Here is a 10,373-nt window from a genome sequence, read left to right on the forward strand (position 1 = left end):
TAACTGTTCATGTTTTCGTAAGATTCATTAGTTTTTTTGACAATATCTAATAAAAGGATGAAAGTTGCTCATTTATAAATACTTAAAAGATGTTTTCTGCTAAAAATAATACTTTAGAACGTAGTTTAAGTTTAGGATATAGTTAAAGGATGTTTTCTGCTACATATGATACTTTAAGGATGTATTTTAAATTTTGGATATAATTAAAAGATATTTTTGGCCAAAAACAATATATTTGATCCTTTTAAAAAAAAAAGAAAGACTTATTTGAGAATATTGAAGCAAATATCACTTTGAAAATAAGAAATTGACTAAGAGCAATGAAAACACTTTCAATACATCGCAAATCATATAATTAATGAAATAAATCATCTTAATAACTAATTAACAATTTTCGTGTTACAAGCTGAATCCACGAGGCAAATCCCTAGGAAGAAACACAAAAGATTCTTAAAATACCATTTAATACCAATAAAAATAATCACATGATACCAAAGTCCAAAGTTATGAACTGATTCAGAAGACTATTGATAAAAATGGCCGTTAAAGAAAGAAGACAATATGCATAAATTTAGACACCACAAAAGAACAAAAGAAAATGTTTCAATTTTTGTTTCATCAAATATAAGAACAAAAAAGCAAAAAGATTAAATAAAAATTCCATTTTTTTTTATAATTATGAATAAACAAAACGTTCACATGCACAGCATCCAAGAAGTTTCACAGATTCTTCTCTGCTTATTATTTAATATGCAGGTGTATTCATACTCCTTCCAATTCTTGGTGGTGGCAATAGCAAGAGGGTTCCCATTAATGTAAACGCACTAATAAAGTTTCTATCAGTGCCCACATACTGCAAAAAGGGTTGCTTTATTTGTGAACTTCACTTCTAGTGGTACTTGGGAAAAGATAAGAGTTTTTAAGCTTGGAAATTGACAATGGAACAAATGGGTAGTTTTTTTTTGGTAAAAAAAGAGTAGCTTTGTTGTGATTTTGCTATAATGGGAGCTTATAGGATGTGGGTTGAGCTTAAAATGGAAAAAGATTTCACCTTTAGGTTGTTGTTTGTTGTGCTATTGTTGGGGGTGTTTGTGGATTGTGGGTTTTGTCTGGAGGATACAGATTCAGATGCTGTTGTGTATATTGTTACTTTGAAACAAGCCCCTGTTTCTCATTTATATGGTGAGGAGTTTAGAGTGAAGGGTCACCATCACCACAATTCCAAGAATCATGGTTCAGGAAATGTTAGTAGGCTGCATAAACCAAGGTATTGTTTGTTAACTAGCTGTCTTATTTCCATGTTTCTTGAAAAGAACTGTCTCTTTCTAGTTAGTTTGTTTTGTTCAATGAAAGATGGAGGGTTTAGCTGTGACTTGGGAATCTATAAATGGAAGTCTTTTACTGTCTTAAAATTAGCTTTTATAGTGCTCAAAGTGTCTGAAGTTCTTGATTGTGTATGCTAAAAGAGGGAATTCTTGTAATTGACGAGTTACGCGGTGCCATGAATTGTTAGGTTAGGATTTTCAGATAGCTGAATTGTTTGAGCTGTGCAGTTGTAATGGAGAAGTTTTAATCTTTAACAGTTCTCTCTCATAGCTAAATTGTGTGAGCTGTCCAGTTGTAATGGAGAAGTTTTAGTCTTTAACATTTCCTCTCTCATAGCTAAAAAATTGTTTGAGTTGTTCAGTTGTAATGGAGAAGTTTTAATTTTATTCAATTATCACATTGTGGTCTTGTCCTTGGCTGACAATTTCGTATTTCTTACATTAATGGACTAGTGTGTTAGCTCATTGTCTGTCTTCTTATTTTATATCTCTGTGAAAGTGAGAAGCTTTACTATTTTCTAGCATATCATTGATCAGCTTTAGTTGAATCAGGCATATTTCACACAAACATGCCCACGATGCTTCCTCCACATCAAGGATGCACAATTCTTTATTGAGGAAGGCATTGAGAGGAGAAAAGTATTTGAAACTTTACAGCTACCACTACTTGATCAATGGCTTTGCTGTGCTTGTTACTCCCCAGCAGGTACGTTATCAGTGAGTGGTATTGAAATTGTGTTTCATTAACAGATGCTATTCCCTTTTTTGTTGCTAGGTTTTCATGACACTATGGATAATTAAGCAATTATGTGGTTTGTGTTTCTTGATCCTAATATCAACTCATGCATATGTTTATATTTTCAAGGCTTTCAAGCTTGCAAATAGGAGAGAAGTGGCGAATGTGGCTTTGGATTTCTCAGTCAGAACTGCAACCACACATACACCACAGTTTCTAGGTCTTCCCCTTGGGGCATGGGCTCAAGAGGGTGGATATGAAACTGCTGGGGAAGGCATTGTGATTGGTTTCATTGACACTGGAATTGATCCAACGCACCCCAGCTTCTCTGATAATACACCCGAGAGGCATTATCCTGTTCCACAACATTTTTCAGGCATTTGTGAGGTCACTCGGGATTTCCCATCTGGATCCTGCAACAGGAAGCTTGTTGGTGCCCGCCATTTTGCAGCCTCTGCTATAACCAGGGGGATATTTAACACATCTCAGGACTATGCTTCTCCTTTTGACGGTGATGGCCATGGGACGTAAGTCTTATCTATCTTATGGGACCATTTCTATAGCTTTTTGTCCTTAAGCACTCTTTGGAGAGCACACCAATTTCTAGAGAACTAAGCCCTATCGTTAGTGCCAACAAAGTGGCTGTGGGGTCTAACTAGTAGTTCATTCCAATCTTGAATTTTGTTGGAATTGGTCTTGAAGAAGCAATTGCCCTTGGTTGACATGCTTATTTTATAATCTACATGCCTGGTTTTTGTTAATTTGTTTGCTTAGACAAATAATGCTCTAACCTCTTATAAAATTGGAAGTTCTTTCGATAGAAGTTAGTCTTTCTCCACTTGGAACCATTGGGAATTCGGAATAACCAAATACATTCATACCAAATATATTCATTCTTCATTAAATGACAGGCACATGAAACCTTCTAAGCCTACCACAAATATCGTGCTTTTCTGAAAATTCTTTATGCTTCCTGTTTTGAGATATCTAATGATCCATTTTTGTTTCTTATGATGGAACTTTTTCATGTAACAAGCGAAACATGCAATTTCATAAATTTAAAATCTGGTACAGTGTAGGATAACTTATCTAACAAACCTGCAGTATAGACTGATATGGGAAAGAAGCAAAGTAAGTTGAATTTCTAATAGACCATCTTCCCTCTGTATAGCTGAAAATATTGTTTTATTTTATGGGAGTTACTTTATTTAGATTTTGGTGATATTAAAGTACTTCCGTTGGACTACAATTAGTATGCTTACAGCCATGGACGTACCCTTGAGGATCCCAAAGAGTTAAAACCCACACAACATATAGACAAACACACAGACATAGTTACACTCACCGAAAAAGAAAATGGATGATGGTTCAGACTTTCTTGATATAATTGGCATGCATTCTCCAAGTAGATAGTTGCTCATATTCATTGAATTTTTAGTTTACTGAAAGTAATATCTACTACAAGTGGCTTGAATTTTCTTAACTACGCGCAGGCATACAGCTTCAGTTGCAGCAGGGAACCATGGAATCTCTGTTGTTGTAGCTGGACATCACTTTGGAGATGCTAGTGGAATGGCTCCTCGTGCACAGTAAGGACCCTCAAAAGTTGAATCTTTTTCCTTTTGATTTACGAATAACTATGGTGATTGTGATGCTCAACATGTAGTTATAGTCTGTTATTTGGAAACAACCTCGCTACTGTGAGGTAGGGTAAGCTTTGCGTACACTGTACCCTCCCAAGACCCCACTGGTGACTGGTATGTTGTTGTTTATTTGGAAGAGATCCCGAAAATGACACCGATGATGTTGCCTGTGCTTTGTATTGATGTGTATGCCTACACTAAATTACAAACAACTTACATGCTTATTCTATCTTTCGCTCATCTTTCCACAACTTCTCTCTCTTTGTGATGTCTGTTTATGGTTTGTCTGGGGCTCTGGGCATGCTATTCTTTTGAAATATGTGATGCAATGACTGCTGAAACAGCACCATTTTTACAGCTATAGCTCCTGATTATATTTATAAGTTTAGCTTAAATACTTTTTTTATACAAAAATTACTGAAGTTAAAGTGTCTTTAACAGTTTCGAAAACTTCAAATGGCTTTTGAAAAGCCAGTTATTACTGGATTAGAGCTCAGCCTGTAGGACTACAACTGCAGGAATTCGTCTTTACTGATATTTCTTCCTGGTGTTTATGGACCACCTAAGAACTCCTAAAATTATGGATGCGTTATTTCCAATGAGAGTTAGATCCTGGAGAAGTTAGCAACTGCTTGAGTTGTGAGCCCTTTGTGAAACCAATAAGAATCTACTATTACTTCTAATCTGCTCTGTCAAGTGTCAACTTCCCTTAGTGTGCATGTCTCAATCATTTGAGTTTTCCTGTATACTAGACTCACATTTGGAATTATTTCCTAAGGTACAATATTTCTCTGGCCTCAAATCCTATAAACTAGAATGAGATACTGATCACAGGTTCGTATTTGCAGCGTTGCAGTTTATAAAGCATTATACAAGAGCTTTGGTGGCTTTGCTGCAGATGTTGTTGCTGCTATAGACCAGGTATCTTTACTTTTCTAGAGAGTAGAGAAGAAAGGCTTAAAGAAAGGAGTGTATCTTTGTTGTTTAGACTTCGCAGAGACGAGAGAAGAAAGTAAAAAATCTTGATTCTTAGCATTTTTGATACTTATCTGTTTTCATTTATAGGCGGCTCAGGATGGTGTGGACATTATCAATTTATCGATCACCCCAAACAGGCGTCCTCCCGGTGTTGCGACTTTCTTTAATCCTATAGACATGGCCTTGCTATCAGCAGTTAAGGCTGGCATCTTTGTAGTACAAGCAGCTGGCAATACTGGTCCTTCACCTAAAAGTGTTTCTTCCTTCAGTCCATGGATCTTCACTGTCGGTGCTTCAACCCATGACAGGGTGTATAGTAACTCTATAGTGCTGGGAAATAATATCACAATAGCTGGAGTTGGACTTGCACGTAAGTCTATCTTGTAGATTGATTTAGTAATTATTCTTCTATAATTTTTAGTCAAAAAGCTCTCCAGAAGTTTATCTTAATTAAAAATCATGGAGAATGAAAGATGACTTTTGTGGGGTTGTTTTCGTGTTTCGTCAAGCTATAATCACTTAGAAATGTTAAAGAATGTGGACAAACAGCCTATAATTTTTTGTTCTTTATAAAAAAAACAGCCTATATATTTTCCCATTAAGGGATATTTTTCTTGTCAATTTTGAACCAATTTTGTTCTCCTATCTCAATTAGTCAAAAATTTGCTCCAGGTTAAGTAATATTTCTGGAAAAGATGAATGACACTAGAAAAATCACTTGATATAAAAATTCCCATGTTATTTTTTGGTCTATGCAAATTTGCCAAGCACGATTCCTTGTGGTTCTCTCTTCTCTGACACATCCATCATCAACATATAATCATGAACTCGGTAAACTTATCATTTGCATGTTCCAAGACATTTTGGCTTGTAGAGTCTGTTTTTCTTTCGTAGGCCTAAATTGTTTAGTTTGCTTCTGGATACAACAATGAAATGAGGTAACCATCATTCTTTGGATGCAAAAGAAGTTGTTTGATTTTAGCTTGCACACCACTTCAGCAATTACTACAATTTAGTGGTGGCTAGCCCGTTGCCCAATAAGGTTCTTTGAAGCTTTTAAAGAAGTTCCTGTCACATGGTTGGCTTCAAAAGTTTTGTATTTTGCTGCAGCTGGAACAGATAGCATGTACACTCTAGTTATGGCAAGTCATGCTTTGAATGACACAGCTGCTAGTGATATGTATGTGGGTGAATGCCAAGATGCCAGTAGTTTCAATCAGACTCTTGTTCAAGGGAATCTGTTAGTTTGCAGCTACTCTGTCCGCTTTGTGCTTGGCCTTTCTACCATCAAACAGGCCCTGGAAACTGCGAAGAACCTTAGTGCAGCTGGTGTTGTGTTCTGCATGGATCCCTTTGTCATTGGCTTTCAAATCAATCCGACTCCAATGAGATTGCCAGGCATCATAATTCCATCTGCAAATGATTCGAAGGTATGCCTAGAAATATGCTACTCTCCCTCCATTTGATTTATATGACGGTGTTTGATTGAACTCGAATGTTAAGAAAGAAGTAAAGACTTTTGCCTCTTAGAGAAAGTATTCTTGGAACTTATGGGTGGACAGATGGGTCTGGGTCAATTTGCTACCGCTAGTTAAAACTTGAAACTTCCTAGAAGTGTGATAAAATTCTTAAAGACGACAACATACGTACATTTTCGTCAGCCTGCTTCAAGTTATTTCAAAGCTTTGTTTCCATGCACCCAAGTATTTATTTGCCATTTGCATTTTCTGATTCAAGTAATTTTGGCAGATCTTACTTCAGTACTACAATTCTTCACTGGACCAAGATGAAGTTACTAAGAAAATTACAAGGTTTGGGGCAGTTGCAAGCATTTCAGGGGGTCTTAAAGCAAATTTCAGCTTATCTGCTCCGAATGTTATGTTTTATTCTGCTCGAGGACCAGATCCAGAAGATAGTTTTCTTGATGATGCAGACATACTGAAACCGAACCTAGTTGCCCCAGGAAATCTTATATGGGCAGCTTGGAGTTCTGGTGGCATGGACTCGGTTGAGTTTGAAGGTAGTTTAACTAAATAAAGCTTGTAGATTTTGTAAAGCTACTAACGGAAAGAGGAAAAGGGGCTCTACTTGTACATCAATGAAAATAACATTATATATTTGCTTACCTATGTCACTTGATCGAATATTTAGGTGAAGATTTTGCAATGATGTCTGGAACCAGCATGGCTGCCCCTCATGTTGCTGGTCTGGCAGCACTGATTAAGCAGAAATTTCCTAATCTTAGTACTGCTGCTATTGGATCTGCACTTTCTACCACGGCTTCTCTATCTGACAAGTACGGTGGTCCGATATTGGCCCAGCGTTCATATGCTAATCCAGATTCAAACCAGTCTCCTGCGACACCTTTTGACATGGGAAGTGGATTTGTGAATGCTACTGCAGCACTGGATCCAGGCCTTATTTTTGACACAGGTAAGAAGCTACTCTTCTTTGCGGTTGAAGTCTAGGATACTATTGGTTATAACATTAACTAGTTATCAGATGCTATTAAAACATGAATGGCAGATGCTGTGGTATGCCACACTTGTGATTGTACTTGTGGTAGTGTTGGATAAATTAGTACATCTTAAACTAGTTTAAGCACGATATCGCGGAAGTCTAGAACTTGGTTTGCTTGAAAGGTCTATGTTGTTGACTTGTGCTGATAAAGCTCACTGCAGACCACTCAAAACTTCATGGAGAAAATAAATGATACCCAGTCTTATTTAAGCTGTTACATGTATTTTATGTGAGATATTGTTTATTTACTTTAGACATATATATTTCTGTGACTCGCTTACAAGTTTGAGTCAAGGAGAGGGGTCATTTCTGCCAGTCTGATATGGATTTTGAAAATTTTCAACATAGGCTACAGCGACTACATGTCATTCCTCTGTGGCATAAATGGTTCTGCACCTATGGTACGGAACTACACTGGTGAGAGCTGTGGAGCATCTACAATGAGTGGAACTGATCTGAACTTACCTTCAATCACGATATCGAAACTGAATCAAACCAGAACAGTTCAAAGAACATTGATAAATATTGCTGCCAATGAAACATATGTTGTTGGTTGGAGTGCGCCTTATGGTGCTTCTATAAAGGTCACACCAGCACGCTTTTTTATTGCGTGTGGGCAGCAACAGGTCTTGAGTGTCGACTTTAATGCTACTATGAACAACTCTTCACCAAGCTTTGGAAGAATTGGACTATTTGGAAACCAGGGTCATGTTATAAATATTCCTTTGTCAGTCATAGTAAAAATTTCATACAACACAACTAATAGCTGATTCAGCTGATAACACTTTTCTCTTTTTTCTTGTAATATTGTTGAGTGTCCAATTTTTTGATTTGTTAGGCTCTGTAAATGTGTTTTAAATGTAGATAACTTATCTGTTGATGATAAATAAGTATGATATGATTTTGTTCAGGAACTTATTATTGTTCTCACCTTTGAGGAAAAATAAATTCTGCTTCCATACTTGGTGGCTGGAATTATTTTTTTTACACTTGCCATTTCAATATTTGTGTGTATTATCCATGCGCAGGGGTCATGCTAATCGTCCCTCATAAAGATGAAATTGGTTCCTGATTTTTCTGCATATGCCAAGGCTTCCAAATAAAGAAATTGCTAAGTTTTGGTTTGGTTGATCAAGCAATCATGTACTATTTTTGTTCCTTTACAACTATCAAATTAGAGTTGTGGCACACTTGTAATGGACAAAAAACTCATGCACTTTCAAGTAGTAGATGGACAAACACATTTTACACCATCTTTATGGTCAATGCTGGAGGAACAATAGGAGCAGATAAACACAGTACAGAACCACACTGCTAAGATTACCCAATAATAAATTATATTCATGAACAAAAGCTCTCAATCTGCAAAGCAATCAACGGAGGGAGGTGTTGTGAGATTCTTCTGTACAGGGTTTTCCTCAGACAATTTGTCATGATATAGCTGACAAATCTAGCAAGATAGATTGTAAAAGCAAGACTCGATGTTCCAGACACAAACTCAGCACACATGAAGCTTCGACTCATTCCATCAACTAGTGAAAATTTAGGTCAGATCATCCTCATCCAAAGGATCTTCATTGTCTTTCATGGCTTCATTCTTGAGTGCACTAACATCCCCTGTAGGCAATTTCCTTGCAATCTTGATGATCTGGATTTATTGCAATTATGTTAATACAGCAAGGGGAAAAGAGAAGGCACATAGACGTCACACAAATGATGCTTCTTGCTTGCTCATCTTAATTTCCTTACATTATCGTCCAAGTGAAAATTAACTAATCACGCTCAGTGTTAAGCTAAGCATTGAAAATGAAACAGCTATGCAGACCAAACAAGATAAAAAGATCAGCGTAAAATTAAGTTGAGATGAATGACTCTTTCACTTCTGGGAAGCAGTTCTAAAGCAAGCAGGGAAAATAGTATTTGAGTAAACAGCTAGGGGAATATACAAGTTATATTGTGTCGGGACGATTATTTAGCTGAAAAGATGCTCTAAAAATCTTATAGCTAGAAAACCATGATTAAGGAATCTCTAGTCTAGTTTAAATATAAGCTTGGTGATCATTTTTACCAAAAAGCTGAGAACCTATAACTGGCCACCTATTTTAAATAAAGAAAATGCTACAAGCCTAAGCGCCAAACCTAGCCAAATAATTGAAATTTTATACATTTTTTTTATAACCGAGAAATTCGTTTGTGATCGGCCCTTTGGACCAATCACAGCCTTTTAAACTCGGTGGATAATGGGCGGGCCCCTCTACCCTTCTCCGCTTAAATACCGAGCTTTATTTTCAAAAAGAGCTGCTCTCAGCAGTCAGCAATGCGAAATTAGTAAGCACACAACAGTAATTAGCACTCATCATCTTGACTTAAAACTCTGATACTGCATGACTAACCGTGTGATCAAGATTTGAAACAGTGCTTGATTGTGACACCCGTTTAATATCCTCAACATCGCCGTCAGCATATGCAGAAAGAAGTTTACCAGCACAGCGACCTTGATCGCTATTCAGGAAAACTTCAACCCTACAAAGAAGAGCCAGCGCCCGTGTTTTTAGTAAAATCACTTAACCTGATAAAATCATGAGTAAACTAAAAATATGAGAGAAATTATCAATTCCAGAAGAAAATATGATCTTGAAATATAAATTGTCCATATAGATTCATAAGTCTGAGAAAGATAAACACGAAAAGCTGAATAGGAAGGGTGTGCATAGATACCTACCAGATAAAATAAAAATAAGAGGATATTTTAGACCAAAATAGAAGGATGTTAGACTAAAGCAAGTTTCTGGAGGTCCATATTTCTCTGTCTCAGCTATCATTGTCTTAGTTGATATTCTAACAAGTAATTCTTCCCACTTAATCGTGACTCACATACTAATTGTGTGATTTTCTAAAGCCTTACAGCAAGAATAGAGGAGGGAACTTGTACAATTAGCTTAAAGGGCATAAATTTACCGCTCTATAATAAAGGGAAAGAATTTTGAACCAGGGAACAAAAATTTGCAGCAAGCACATTTATTTAGGTACTGAAAGAAATTTTATATTAACTTAGGAGTAAACTAACCTCTTGGTACTAACCCATCAGTCATTTTCAATAAAACTCGTGCTATGACACAACAAAATCATCATTTACCTTAACCATGCATGTGGAAGATTGGGGGGGGGGGG

The 10,373-nt window shown here is 36.6% G+C and overlaps 2 protein-coding genes across 2 annotated transcripts in view; one reads left to right on the top strand and one right to left on the bottom strand.

Moving 5' to 3' along the window:
- Nucleotides 1-618: 618 nt before the first annotated feature.
- On the top strand, nucleotides 619-8,120 carry LOC107011853 (subtilisin-like protease SBT2.3). Its single transcript, XM_015211520.2, has 10 exons — nucleotides 619-1,267; nucleotides 1,878-2,031; nucleotides 2,191-2,588; nucleotides 3,555-3,650; nucleotides 4,553-4,625; nucleotides 4,770-5,052; nucleotides 5,793-6,112; nucleotides 6,432-6,702; nucleotides 6,834-7,115; nucleotides 7,551-8,120. The coding sequence occupies exons 1-10, from the start codon at nucleotides 1,002-1,004 to the stop codon at nucleotides 7,970-7,972; spliced, it is 2,565 nt and encodes an 854-aa protein (XP_015067006.1). The 5' UTR covers nucleotides 619-1,001; the 3' UTR covers nucleotides 7,973-8,120.
- A 224-nt stretch (nucleotides 8,121-8,344) lies between these two features.
- The window catches only part of LOC107011916 (gamma-soluble NSF attachment protein), an 8,248-nt gene continuing 6,219 nt past the window's right edge, over nucleotides 8,345-10,373 (bottom strand). The window contains exons 8-9 of the mRNA XM_015211598.2: nucleotides 9,596-9,725; nucleotides 8,345-8,850 (exon numbers count right to left, since the gene is read on the bottom strand). Coding sequence (XP_015067084.1) covers nucleotides 8,746-8,850; nucleotides 9,596-9,725 — 235 coding nt within the window. The 3' untranslated portion in view covers nucleotides 8,345-8,745. The remainder of the gene's footprint in view (nucleotides 8,851-9,595; nucleotides 9,726-10,373) is intronic.

This window comes from Solanum pennellii, chromosome 2 (genome assembly GCF_001406875.1).
Source record: "Solanum pennellii chromosome 2, SPENNV200".
NCBI classification, from domain to species: domain Eukaryota; kingdom Viridiplantae; phylum Streptophyta; class Magnoliopsida; order Solanales; family Solanaceae; genus Solanum; species Solanum pennellii.

Coding starts and splice junctions, on each gene's coding strand:
- LOC107011853 (XM_015211520.2), top strand. CDS start 1,002: ATGGGAGCTTATAGGATGTGGGTTGAGCTTAAAATGGAAAAAGATTTC. Junction 2,589..3,554: donor GACGGTGATGGCCATGGGAC/GTAAGTCTTATC, acceptor AACTACGCGCAG/GCATACAGCTTCAGTTGCAG. Junction 4,626..4,769: donor TTGTTGCTGCTATAGACCAG/GTATCTTTACTT, acceptor TTTCATTTATAG/GCGGCTCAGGATGGTGTGGA.